Source organism: Boleophthalmus pectinirostris, unplaced genomic scaffold (assembly GCF_026225935.1).
Source record: "Boleophthalmus pectinirostris isolate CB_2022bp ecotype Guang Dong unplaced genomic scaffold, ASM2622593v1 HiC_scaffold_18, whole genome shotgun sequence".
Lineage (NCBI taxonomy): Eukaryota > Metazoa > Chordata > Actinopteri > Gobiiformes > Gobiidae > Boleophthalmus > Boleophthalmus pectinirostris.
In genome coordinates, this window is record NW_026571133.1 from 33,469,752 (window position 1) to 33,484,619 (window position 14,868).

The 14,868-nt window shown below is 38.0% G+C and overlaps 1 protein-coding gene across 1 annotated transcript in view; it reads right to left on the bottom strand.

The window, feature by feature from the left end:
• Window positions 1-10,548: 10,548 nt before the first annotated feature.
• Window positions 10,549-14,868, bottom strand: part of grin3a (glutamate receptor, ionotropic, N-methyl-D-aspartate 3A) — a 129,532-nt gene continuing 125,212 nt past the window's right edge. The window contains exon 10 of the mRNA XM_020931610.2: window positions 10,549-11,095. Within this exon, the coding sequence (XP_020787269.2) occupies window positions 10,549-11,095 (547 nt within the window). The remainder of the gene's footprint in view (window positions 11,096-14,868) is intronic.

Here is a 14,868-nt window from a genome sequence, read left to right on the forward strand (position 1 = left end):
GCCTGCTGTAAACTTGGATATGTTTTGGTATCAGTCTCAGTGTTTCTTCCCTTTGGAGGAAATGACATGAAAAAGTGAGACATCCTTGAAGATGGAGGCTGGGGTCTGGCGCGTGCAGTGCCACATGACCCCTGTGTACAGTAATACATTTAACTGTTAGTACTTTACTGTTCTGTCTGATACCTCTCTCTGTATGTTTACACTATTCCATTTCCCTGTCACTTTAAGTTAATATTGTATAATACTCACTTCATGAAATCTAAGCAGAGGTTTAGGGCACAGCTCATCTTTCCTGTTATTGTGATTTTGACAGTCTGATATGGTCCAGTGGGGCTAGCTAGCACCAAATGGTTGGAACTAATTCACAATTGATTTTATTATAATTCCTGTGGAAAAAATGTAAATGAAAATAAAACACTTCTGATGGGGCTAGCCTCATTACAGTCCAGCCATTGCTCCCCAGACCTCCCTCCTCACACCCCTTTGTCCCACTAGTGGATTGTGATGTTGTGACTCATTTGTTTTGGGAGCCACCCAGCATGACCAGAGCCACCATGTTTTATAGATAACATGATCATTGTGATTATAAATGTAATTTTATTTGACAACAAAACAAAGTGTTTCATTTGAAATGCTCCATATTTTTTCTCTGTTTGTCCACAAAATAAATAGTAGCAAAATGTGCAGTGTGTTTATTCTCATTATTTAAAATGAAAAATGCATTTTTGGATTGATCATTTTATTTGCAGCCATATCATGACAAGAGGAGTAGGGTGAACCAGCCAATTATCTTTGATTTTTATATTATACATGTAAAGTAACATAAGTGTCAATGTTATACTGCAGTTGTGTTTAATTAAAGTTGTTGAATAGTGGCAGCCTGCTCAGACTTTAGCTCAGAATCTCATTTACTGTAATGTAATAATAGTCTGACACTTTCCATACAACTGCAATGGGTGAACTCCTTATACAGAGACACTTCAAATTTTTATCCAACATAATTAGATGCTAAATTGGCACGCAGAAAATTTCAGGGACATCTACATTTGAATATGAACATCTAAATATGAATATGAACCAAGGCTCCATTCATTTAATCTACAACACATCCAAGCTGTTGATGTCCTTAGTCTTCAATGAAGACATTGTAAAATAGGTGAGTATATCTACTGACATTTTCAGATAATTTTATTTTACTGAAACACTGTCAGAAAGTTCCTTAATATGGGTAAACAACACAGCAACACACATTTATTTAGTCTAATAGGGAAACCCAGAGTCCACAATTCAACCTTGGCCTTTTCTGGTGGCATGATATCATGAAAGTGATCTGTGGCGCAATTATATGAATCAAGTGCTTATTATTAAAGGTGCACAGCGTAACATTTCTAGTGGAGGTTCTGCCATCTGATGTTTCCAAATGTTATTGCTTTGTCTAGAATAGATTAAACAGTATAGATTAACTCTATCACAAAGGAGACAAGCAGGTTACAGCACTACATTACATTATAATTCAGTGGAGTGTCACCTATTCAGTTTGCGCGGTGCACATTTAAGAGAGGTACACTTTATTGTCCCTGTTGGGAAATATGTTTTCTACACAGGACCTATTCTTCAAACTCAAGATTTGCCATATTTTAATTGTAAAACAAAATTATATGTTAAATGGTCACATTTTTATATAGCGCTTTTCCACCTTTAAGGCACTCAGATCACTTTATGTCAAGCAACTCTTCACCCATTCACACACCTGTCTATGCAGCGGCAAGTGTCTTGCCCAAGGACACAACAACCACATTCATCTGGAATGCTGGAAGACAGGGTTTGAACCACTGACGTTCAGATCATTGGACAAACGCTCTACCAACTGAGCTACTGCTGCTTTGTTATCCTCAAAACTGTACATGTTTACAGTTTTGCGCCCATAGTCTTCATCAGCTCCATCCTCAAACCAGTGCTTCACCCGTCTCTTTTCTTTATTTCTCTTTTCTTTCTTTTGCCTGTGCACACTGGCTCTGGTGAATGTGTCATGGCTAAACAAGTCCCCCCGAGCACAAAGCGCAGTGACAGCTCAGCCCTGCCTCCCAGGCCCTGCTGATAACACAGTCTTCTGCTCCGTCAGGTATTATTGCAGCGCTGTCACATCCAGATTCTCCTGCAGTAACTCAGGCTAAAGCGATAGACACATCCACATGCGTCTAAACCTGGGTACACTGACCACACCACTTGTATATATGAAATGTCATCCTAGTTTAAATTGTTGTCCGCTAGCAATAGCCAAGAAGGATAGTGCCGAAACCAAATGCCAACGCAATGCAGTGTTGTTTGTGTTTATGACCAAAAGGTGTTTTTGAACCATGATAGAGTATGTTTACATGAGAGGAAATGAGAAACTCAAACTTTTTTATGTGCAATTGTATGTGTGCAATTGATAGCAGAGGATGCTGCAAAGATTTTGGTGACCTACTTTTGCCTCTCCAGAAGATACAGTAGAATAGTTTTAGAACAGAATTTTCATTGAGCCTTATGATAAGCCAGTGGATATTTTCAGATGCTAAATACTAAACTCAAAAGTATTCTGACACTATAGAGTGATAGATGTAGTTACCAGTAGGGACCCCATCAGTTTATCAGGTTGTTCCGCCACACTTTTGTTTACTTTTTAACACTGTTTTGGCCAATATATCGCTGAGAGTTTTGCACTACTGGCACAAACATGGCGGATGGTAACAGCAGCTTTTAGGCATTCCTTCCTGAACTCGTGGATGAGTAAACATTTAAAGGTAGCCGGAATGTTCCTTAGTATGCCATTAAAACTTTCTATCTGGTAGATGCAATCAGGCCGAGTTCAAATTCAGGTCTGTGGAGAAGCGGCCTCGTTCACAGTGAGAATGCATATTATTCGAGAGTCAGTTTTAGCTATATTTTCAGCACCTGTAACTGAACAAATGCAAGATGCATTTCAAAATTTCAAATTCCAAACAATGCCTTGTGTTTTTTTTCCCCATTTGTACCAATGCTGCAAAATTCTTTGTGTTTCACTGGTTAAGAAAATAAAACTGGAGAAATAGGAACAGAGTAGTAGTCCTGTACCAGTGACAGTGAAAATGGGATTTGATGACATCTTAAATACGAGTTTAAGAGATTATTCAACCATGCATGAATCACACTAATTACATCTTCGAGAGGAAACTATAACATGGATAAAAGCTCTAAAAAGTTGATCTTGTATGATAGGCCCGCTTTAATCTCATAGTGTACCTTTAAATGTTGCTACTACGACTTGAGTTGTATCTGTGTTTGTTCATAGCCACTGTATTGTAGAAAAATAATTAAAGAGACAGAACAACATTGGCTTTGAAACTAAGCTTACAAAAGGGTGCAAGAAAAGAAGTAATTGTCCAAAATATCTTGTTATGGAGGTGGTGTGGGCGAATTCAGAAAGAGAACATGGGCAAACAAGAGAGGTAAATTTTAATAACATCCAAACAATTCAGGTGCAAGAACAGTGGCTTCACAAAAGGACTCCTCCAGTGCAATCGACTGTATGAACTCAGGTGTGGAAATACCATTCAATGCTTTGAGTAAACAGAGAAAAACAACACAAAAAAGAATTCTATTACATGAGCGGAAATACAGCTTGAAAAAAAAAAAAAAGAAAAAAAGAAAAAACATGTTCCAAGATCTGATTTTGTAACATAAGGTTAGTGGGCAATCTTCTTATTTGATGAAATACAGAGTGCACTTTGGTGTCATGTGGTGACAATATAAACGCAGGAGGAACAAACAGATTGCAAAGAAAATGGGGACAGATAAAACGTGTAACCTTTTTAGATAAACGGAAAATTGGAAATGAAAGAAAAAGCGAACATTTTTGTGCGATTGCTGTTTTACAGATTTGGACTCGCTATGTTCTTATGTGTGCTTAAAGGGCCCATATTACACCGTTTTCTGATCTATGTTACAATGTTGTGTCCTCAGCAAAAAAATATACTTGAGGTTTTGTTTTATTCACTGTTTAACACACAATCCCTGCATATTTGGGCTGATTTCTTGTCTTGGACTAGAAGCAGGTCCCAAAATGCAGGACTGCACTTCAGAGGTTTAATGTAACAAAACCAAAAGCCAGAAGAAACCAAGTCCAAAAATCCAAAAATAGAAACTATAACAGACATGATACTGACAAAGACAATGGACCAACAAAGGGCAGAGGAGGACACAAGGTATTAAGGTTTTGCGTCTATGTCACAAAACCACGTGACCTGGTGTTTATGCCGCCATATTGGAGGTCAAACTATCCGTCTGGACCAACGTGTAGTATTTGTGTGTGACAACGGTTCTGATCTGTTTTGCTACTGGATATTCTGTCATCCAATCAATCTGCTAAAGAAGGAAGCCAAAGTATCTTTCTATCAGATCCTGGCTGATAAAGATCCCAGACAGAAGTGGATAGCGGACATATAAAGAGGGATGGGAGCCCACTGAGTACAGTTGTCTATGCAGTCAACATTTCATTTCTGGTGAGGGACCGTCTCCAAACAAACAAAGAAGGGATTTACAGTAAATGAAAGGATAGATACCAACAGAATTTTTTCTGAAAGGTATGAAGAATGATCACCCACTTTCACCAGATTACGTACCATCATTATTCATGCTCACCCCATTGCCAGTGAAAGTCAAACTAAAACGTTCGCTTATTTCATATGAATGAAGGTCTAGCATGAAAAAACAGATACTGGAGGTTAGACACAGACCGAGTGTTGATTAAACTAAAAAAGCGGTCTGTCGGAATTAGATCGGGACCTATTCCACAACCCAGGACAACTTTAGCTTTATACCTTTCTAATGGCGGTTGATCTAACGAGCTGGCGATCAGTTTTATGTCGTTTGAGCTGTTTAAAGTAGCCATGATTATTAATTATAAACTGAATAACATCATCCGGCTCAACCCCAATCTTGACCTCCAGTATGGCCGCCAAAATATTAAATCACATGACTGCCACATCACACGCAAATCCTCAATATATGAACACGGATACAGGTGTAAGACATTAGAGTGGGGCAAAAAATCAACAGACAGGAAGCAAAACTCAGAACTAGAAGCTGACAGGACAAATGTCAAAATAAAACACCAAAGGCAAACTGCACGACAGGAAAAATATACACCAAAATAAGCCAAAACAACGATTACAAAACATGAACCATGACACACTCTGTTGTACCTTGTGATATCATTTGGTAATACAGGAAGCACTCCACTGTGTTTTTTTTTTTTTTTAACTCCATACACCTTCACTAGAATCATTTGGATAATTTCAGGCTTGCAATTGCCAAACTATGAACCTACAGCTCTTCACTTCACCAGAAGATGTTGTTGACTTTCTGTGACAATTTCTACTGAACAAAAGGTAAAACAAATAATTAAACAACAACTTAAGGCAAAAAAAACAAAAAACTGTTAACTTTAAAACTTCCACTTGATGACATCACAAGGTGGAAGAGAGCGTTTTGTAATCTGGAGATGCAGACAGACCAATAATGCACTGTTACTCAAACACGTGTGAATGAAGCAAAACACAAGTCCAGGTATGTTTTTGAGGAGATAATAGTGTTCTAACACAGCTAAAAGTTCACAAGAGTCAATTTCATATAATATAGAACAATCCCCTTAAAGGTGCACTATGTAACTTTTTTGGGTAGAGTGTGTTATTGCTTTACTTGAAACTTTCCACAGTACTCATCAGTCTCCATGTACACAAGAAGGTGACACCACAGGGCCAAGTTAGACCATGACCATTTACCAACAAGCAGGATATGCTCAGTTAACTTAATTCTGTATTCAAATAGCAAAACAAAACATGACTTTATTTATAAATGGCTCTCTTAAATTCATGTCTTGAATGTACTACAGTAGTGCTATCTAGTACTGCAATCTATTTCTGATTTATCCTGAAAAGTCAACTAAGACCAGCTGATCCTTGGAGCCATGTTCTTCTCAAAGGTTACAAATGACAATGCAGAACAAGCCTGGTGGAGAAGGGCCTCAAGGGTCGAATAAGATCATGGACCAAAACAGAGCCTGGAACGCTACAGCTGGGTCCCACCACGAGGACTGGCCTGAGGGAGGGGACTCGTGTGTGCACCCACTGGTCACGTACTTCCCCACTGGACATTGGAACATTAATAAACTGATAGAAATTGTGCAAGAAGTCGAGATGTAAGTTTCTTTTTTATGTTTGATGAAACTCAGAAGGTTGAGCTATTACACAAAATTGACTCTTGTGAGCTTGTTAGTGGATGAATGTTTATACCTCATCAACAACATACCTAAAGTGTTTTGTTTTATTCACACATGTTAGTCTGTCTAAATCTCCAAAGCTCAAAATGCTCTGTTCCACTTTGTGATGTCATGAAGCGGCAGTTTTCAAGTTAACAGCTACCTTTTACCTTTAATTCAGCAGAGATTGACAATTCCAGGGCTGAAATGATCAAAATGATTCTAGTGAAGAAATATGGAGTTTAAAAACACAGTGGAGCAATTCCTGTATTACCACTTGACATCACAAGTTGGAGCAGAGTGTTTTCCGTTTGAGAGAACAATTCAGCCTAAATATGCAGGATTTGTGAGTCAAACAAAACACAAATCCAATTATGATTTTGATGAGGAAACAATCTTCTAACATAGATCAGAAAACATTATTATATGGGTCCTTTAAAGGGGCTGTAGCTGATTTTCTTTTTCTAGTAGAATGACATGATTTCCCCCCATACAGTATATTGTAAAAGCAGCTCTAGAGTGACAGAATCAGGTTATTCTCTGCATCAAATTATAACACTATAGGCCTGCCATGATAACACACTTTGAATTGCAATATATGACTGAAGTCAATATAAACATAAAATGATCAATTTAAACCAAACCATAAACGAAAATTATTCACAAACATATTCTAAACCAGACATGTCAAACTCAGGCCTGCGGGACAAATTTGGCCTGCGATATAATTATATTTGGCCCGCGAGATCATATCAAATATGTATTAGAACTGGCCCGCTGGCTACAGCTATAGAGACATTATTTATTTAAAATTGTATTATTTTAAGTTAAGCTTATTCTGGATTCAATGTTTAAGCAAAACTAATTAAAGCAAAACTTATTAAACATTTATTTAATTAACAAAAAGTTTAACATTACATTTGTCGAAAGAAGAGAAACAGGCAGATGCTGTTGACATTTTTCAATGAATATTTAGTTTGGCCCACGACTTAGTCCCAGTTTTTAATTTTGGCCCTCTGTGAATTTGAGTTTGACACCCCTGTTCGAAATGTACAATTGTTGAGCTGTATAAAACACTTCAACATTTAAGTAAGAAGTTTGTATAATTTTAGTTTATAATTCAACCTTCTAGAGTTCAAATCTGATCATATTATAGAAAAAATAACCAAAACTTTGGTAAAATACTGACCCCCAAAATGATCTATATTCTATTTTTCAAATACTGAAAGATAAGTCCATATAGTAACTGATGGCAAACCCAGAAGTTGTACTGGTACACTCGCTGTGAGCTCTTAGCAGCTGTTAACATGCTACAAATTCCGTTTTGGGTGCTGAAAGTAAAAAAATAAAATTAAATAAATTCAAAAGAATAAAAAAAGATTTATACAGTTGGTCATTTGTCATATTTTTGGGCATGTTTTTTTTCTACTGGAAAAGCTTCACTTTCCCTCTTTTAAGACATTTCCTGGATTATGTGTATTTTAAGCACATCTGATTCAAGCTGAGTCAACAATGAGACTTAACAGCCATTGTTGACATAGCGTTAGCCCAGAAATGTACGTCATGGTCTGAGAAAAGTACCATTCAAGTACAACTATTTTAATGCAGATTTTACCCATATTTGGATTAGTGATGTGACTTTTATGGGTTCAGAATATTTTGGATCGTTCACTTTATTCAATTACTATGTATTTACCGTATTTTCCGGACTATTGGGCGCACCTGAATATAAAGCCGCATCAACAAAATTTTAACTAAATTTTAAAATTGTACATATATAGGCCACACCTGAATATAAGTCGCATGTGTCCACGTCTTCAAGAACTTTTTCAAGTTCAGGTCATCTGCTTTTATTGCCTCTGAAAGCTTTTGTCGTCTTTTGGTACTGAGTTAGTTCGTCACGCTGCCATCGCCAACGTCTCACCATTGACTCATTGATGCCGAGCTCACGTGCAGCAGCTCTATTTCCTTCTTCCACAGCCACATCAATTGTCGTTGACTTAAAAGCTGCATCATCTGCATTTCTTTGTGAATTTTCCATGAGGAGGGTAACTTTTCAAAACACAATCAAACTAGAATCTTCCTCGGCGCATCACCCCCGTCTCTCCCCGCGCTCTACTGCGTGTGTCTCCTGCAGAAAGAGCCTCTATTCTGTCTGTATCATGTCAGTGTTTTGTAGGATAGGATCAGCAGATTTCAGACTCTCTCGGGGCTAGTTGTGTAAATCGGGTATGAGTGGATGTCTGGCTACTGAAGTTTGAGTTGTTTCTTTTCGTCATTTATGTATATGGGTAAGACGTATCCCCCTCACTAATGTTTATTTAGCATCATATCTTATTTTATCACACAGCAATAATCTATTTGAGTGCGCTGACAATATCACTGGCTAGTGTGGCAACTTCATGTGAACCCTAGATCCATGTGTTAACCGAACACACAGCGACTCTTTCTGCACTCAGGCTGCAAGTATCCGCTGTGTTGCCAAACTATCGACCGTATATATGAATGGACAATGTACCAAACAAATACTCCATCCATATATTAGCCGCAGGGTTCAAAGTGTAAGAAAAAAGTAGCAGCTTATAGTCCAGAATTTATGACATAAGCCAGTGCGAGTACAACTTTTATCTACAAACTAATCAGAGAGAGAAATGATCAAGGCTAAGATTTATTTGAAGTGGTTCAAACCGAGAGTGCGAGAGTGTTTTCCCATTGAAATGCTTCATAATCTAAATAAAATGCTGCTCTTGTGTTGGTTCAGCATAAATCAATACAATAATACGTTTAAAAAAAAAGGTTTCTTTGATTTCTTTTAAAAAATGGGATCTGGTTCCAACAGTTCACATCAAGGAACTATAACCTGTTTCTATAACCTTATCATACTCAAAAGAAGAAAAAGATGTCTGTAAAGAATGAGATTGCCCACTAACCAAACATTACATTGCATCTTGGCAATTCAAACGTTTTCCGTACAATTTTATGACCGAAAATATAAATTAAATGAAATCATTGAACTCTTGAACTCAAAAGCCGTGATGAAAACTATATCTCATCCTCTGACACTTGAATAATTCTTTAGGACATCATTAGTGTTATCTGTGAAGTGCGGGACATTTAAACACAGTGACCCATAATGATGCAGAGTTTGCATCGTCAAGGAAACAAAAAACCCACTGTGTTACATAACTATGAGTACACACCTTAACATTTACCTCAGTAGCCCTCTAAACTGACCCCTGGATCGGACCAGAGTTTAAGAAATCGGTTATCAAAGGTTGGGGCATCAAAAGCCAAATTAAACTCTTTTTTTTTTTTCTTTCGCTGATAGAAGCCTGAAGCAAGACTCTGGGGACATAACCACATAGCTCGCTGGGTTCAACTTGGGGTCATTTACATTAGACGCAGGTGAATTAGCCCGTTAGACTTAAACCCCAGCCAGACCTCATATCTGTGGTTGCGCTTATCTTCATTGCAAGCAAATCTCCACCTTCAAGGGAGAGAATGGAAGATTGGATGGAGGAAAGGAAGAGGTGAAGAAAGAAGGTGGGGACGATTCTGAATGGGAAAACGAGTGAAAACAGCGGGGAGGGATTGCACAGCTATTCAGTGAAAGCATTAAGCTAGTGAGACATCGGAACGCATTTTGGTTAAAGTGGCTGTACCTGATTTTTATTTCCGTGTACTGTAGTTGAACAAAATCGCTCCTGTACAGATATATTGTAGAAGAAAATGAGACTGTTGCGTACCGTCTGCATTTGATTATAAAGTGTTTGAGAATCAGAAAGTGCGCTTTTAGCATGCTGGTTGTCGTCGCATTACCGCAAAACCCCCACGTTTGTCCTCTGAAAGCTGTGAAATGCGCTTGTAAACTTACTGAGGTGAATAATTTCGATGCTCAAAATGCATAAGGTAAGTGAGGAATAACTTTGGACCTCTGCAAAACATTTAAATTAAACTATCTTTCAAACTTTCACATGTTTAAGATGGTAAAAAAATAAAATAAAAAATCAGGTACAGCGTCTTTAAGATTTGCGTTTGTTGCCACCCATTCTGAACCGATCCGACCTCATTCCAGATTTTGGGAATTGTCTCTCTGAAATTTCGAGATCTCTTGACCCACCCTATGACCTCATTTCGAAGGAGGGTCCTGCCCCCTTTAGTACTTCCTGATCCAGACTTCAGCCATGGAACTTACAGGAAGGAGGTTTTTCCGAAAAGGGTTCGGAAAAAAAACAGAAATCCAACCAGGTTTCACCGGACAACGATATCCATCAAAACTCCGGTAGTGTGTTTGTGTGTTGATTAGTCTGCTGGTGCGACTGGGTGTACGAGGCAAACTGGTTGGCCTGGTGCACGGTAGGCTGATTGGAAGGAGTCTGGTGTTCAGCTTGGTACTGTTCTAACTCCCGTTTTCTTCTCATAGCGGACTGTAGCTGCTGTTTTATCATGTGAATTTGACTCTCCAGTTCCGAAAGCTCTTGAACCAGCGGATTCCGACCCACGCCCCCAAGTCCCTGCCCGCACTCCCCCATTCCCCTGCAGTGCGCCGGGGTTATGCCCGGACACGTGCCCCCCTGCCCGGCCACCAGGCGTCCCAGCAGGTCGGAGCGGCCGTTGGAGGTGGTGACGATGGGCAGGTGCTTTTCCAGCAAAGGGAGAGAGTGCGGGTGAGGGGAGGGGGGCAGGGGGGCGGATAGGTCCTGGGAAGATGGCCGTTCCAGGTCGTTCTGCACCTCTGGGAGGACCCTGCGCCGGTTGCAGTGGGAGGAGGAGTCTGTGGCGTTCCAGCATGCAGACTGGTTGTTTCCTTCGTTGCACCTGTGAAAAGATGGGAATGCAACAAGACAACAGGTTTAGTTTGAGAAAAATTAGGATTGCTTTCTAATCTCATTTCAAAATACACTGTTCAAAGTTGTACACTATGTGATCGTGTAACCCAAAACAAGTCAAATCAATAAAAAATTTTCTTTAGCTCCAATTAAAAGGTCAAATGCAGTCTTAACCGAGGGGGTCAGCAGTGCAGCATCCATCTTTCATTCTCCAGGTAAGAAAAAGGATCTTAGTCGATGATGCATAGCTGAAAGATGACGTGATAGTCCAAAACTACAAGTCCAAATTTATTTGTATAACACATTTAAGTATGTATGTATGTATTATTGTTGACCAAAAGTGTTGTTGACCAAAGTGTTTACCAAAGTGTTGTTGACTAAAGTGTTGAGCAAAGTGTTGTTGACCAAAGTGTTGTTGACTAAATTGTTGACCAAAGTGTTGTTGACTAAAGTGTTAACCAAAGTGATGACCACAGTGTTGACCAAAGTGTTGTTGACCAAAGTGTTGTTGACTAAATTGTTGACCAAAGTGTTGTTGACTAAAGTGTTGGCCAAAGAGTTGACCAAAGTGCTGCTGACCAAAGTGTTGTTGACTAAAGTGTTGACCAAAGTGTTATTGACTAAAGTGTTGACCAAAGTGCTGTTGATGAAAGTGTTGTCGACCAAAGTGTTGACCAAAGTGTGTTACATACAGTAGTAAACTGCAATACACATATATATATATATATATATATATATATATATATATATATATATATATATATATATATATATATATATATATATATATATATATATATATATATATAAAACACGATTACGATTAAACTTGCTCAGAGGAACCCCATCCCTACACAAAGATCATGCAGTTTCTATAAAGTTTGCCTGACAAGAATGACGCCTCTCTATATTTTTTATTCAGAGGGATGGCAATGTGGTTACCAATCCTTCCGTTGGGCCTCAAGGCTCCAAATACGAAGGTGCAATCAAATTTGTTTATTTCAGCGATACATCTAGCCATCATTTTAAAACAAATTTCTCTCCCCTCAGACAAACAGAGATGGTTTAGTGCTTTGCTCATTGATCCTGCAGAAATCCACAGTGTTTTTCAGTCCCCTGTGATATTTTTCCCCTTTTTTCATCCACCTGTCAATCATTCACTCCCATCTGAACTGGGAGATTCACCAGTGACCAGACTTACATTTTCATTAAGTATTGATCTGGATCAGGCAAAGAAAAAGAAAAAAAAGACAGATCCCATACAGTCTTCTTTGTGCTCTCAAGAGATTTTAAAGTCAGTTTGTAACATTTTCTAATTTTACAATCTATGTCCTATACCTAATGTCCTATGAAGAGCTGGTGTGGATTGTTTTAAAGCTCCAAGCAGCAGACACCAATTTCACAGACAGCAGACTCCTTACATCCAAGTTTAACAAGGTTTAACCAAGATTCAGCAATCAATAGGCTTGTTTAAAACCTTGTGTATAGGTGAAGGCCAGACTCTAAGGTCCAAGAAAATGTATCTGCTCATATTTTCCCTGTTATAAAGATCCTTGAGGACATACTAATGAGCCCGAGCAAAGGTAGGAGGTGTGTGGGTGGAAGCATTGGTGAAAACTTGCTGTCCAAAGATCATAATAATGTATGGAAGTATGTATGTATTATTTGTTCATAATGCTCCTATCTTTTGGGGAAGGCAATAACACCTCTGCAGAAATAAGCAGAAAAAAAAAGTTGCATAATACAGCTTTAAATTTATAAAGACCATTCCAGTCATACTCATTTAGAGAACTTTCTGCAGTAGCTAATCATGACACTGGTGGAAACAAGTTTTTTGAGTTTTGGAAATGTAGACAAACTAATACTGCAGAGTTACTCAAACATGTACAGATTTTGAGCAAGATTTTTCTTTTGAGGTTGAAATATGTCTACTTTGTGCTGCACGCATCTTATTATAAAGCGTTAATCAGGAAGTGTGTGTTAGCATGCTAGTTGTCATCAGCTTTAGCACTTTACTAAAGTGGCTGGCAAGTGCACAACACTTTTACATTTCACAACACACATTAACAAGTTTGAAAACAAAATTACATTTAGAATACACTTTTACATATTGAAAACAAAAAAAAACTAATTTGCAAATGAGTAAACAAATTTACAAAACACAAAACACTTGTACAAGCACCGAGATAAATTTACATGTGGCAAAAACACAAATACAAACCCCCAAAACACATTAACAAGAAATATAGCCATTTTTTGCAAAAGTTTAGTTTGTAGCCATAAGATTTGGATGAGAATTATTAGAATACCTTGGTTTCAAAGTCCGACAGTTTGATTACCCGTGCATAATTTTTGTTATTGAGCCCTGTGCATAATCTGCGTGTCTCGGTTACTGGGCGATGGACTCCGTGGACTACACCTGTCCTATTTTGCCATGGCCTTTGCAGTCCGTGGAGGTTACATCGAGGACTGCAGCCTCACAGCCGAAGAAGGACCTGGCCTTCAAAGACTGCAGCCCTTGAATTGGGACACAGCTATAGTCAGAGCCTTACTGTAGTCTAAACATATCTTTCTTATTTCTGTTGAATCGCTTTTCACTTCCTGCCACATCATTCGTCATTTCCGCTTTTTTGGACATTCCTTTTCCATCAAGAACTTTCTTGTTAATGTGTTTCGGGGGTTTGTATTTGTGTTTTTGCCACATATAAATTTGTCTCGGCACTTGTACAAGTGTTTCATAAATTTGTTTACTCATTTGCAAATGTGTTTTATGAAATGTAAATTTGTTTTGCACTTGCCGACCACCGTAGTCTAAATTGTGGAAAAAGAGTAAAAATCTAGTAGAGTGACTTTAAAACACATAAATACCTATAAATCATACAGAATTCCCCAAAGTACTGATAAACAATGGTGTAGATTCTATTTTATGCCGAAAAATACGTATTTGAAATGAACTGAATGCACACCTCACCCTCTTGGAGGCTTTTATCTTCCATTACCCGATCCTGGTCTTTGCTCTTCCGTACACTGCACTCTTATTGGTTTTATTTATGAGTGTATGATGCTTTCCACTCCAAAACACTTATCAGCTCTCTGGGTTTCCTGGAAAATACTACGCAAATTAAGTGAGCCTCAATTACTTAAGGTTGAATCACTTTATTGGTATTCATTCAAGTATTTCGTCTTCTTTTTGTGGGCTTTCCGCTATTAGTGTATGGTTCTTGGTTCGGTATTAGTGAAGTGGTGAATGTTTATGCTTGATAAGTTGTGTCGTTGATCAAATAATAATTCATTTTCAAAGCCGTACACAGTCATAGAAAAGAAGAAAATTAATAAATAAAAGAAGAAAAGATAAATAAAGATATAGGAACCCCAAATACCTTTTATTTTTACATTATTTATAAATGGCTCTTGACTTTCATTTATTGAATGCATTATTTGTATCGCTTGGTGTATGTCTGGTTTTCTTTCTTTCTTTTTTTATCAGTTTCCTTTTTTTTTCTTGTATGTTTTCTGTTTTTTTTATGCATTGTAATTTGTCTAACTCAAAAAAAAAAAAAAAATAGACACCACAGGGGGCTGAAAAACATTGCTGATTTTTATAGAATCATGAACGAAGCAGTAAACTGAATTGTGGTCAGGGAAGTTAGATTTTGTTTATAAATTATATGTGACCAATGAACTCTTTCATTTCAAAAGCATCACTGAAGAAAACAAATCTGAATCGGAATCTGTGTATCATTTGTTCATTTGTTTTTCAAT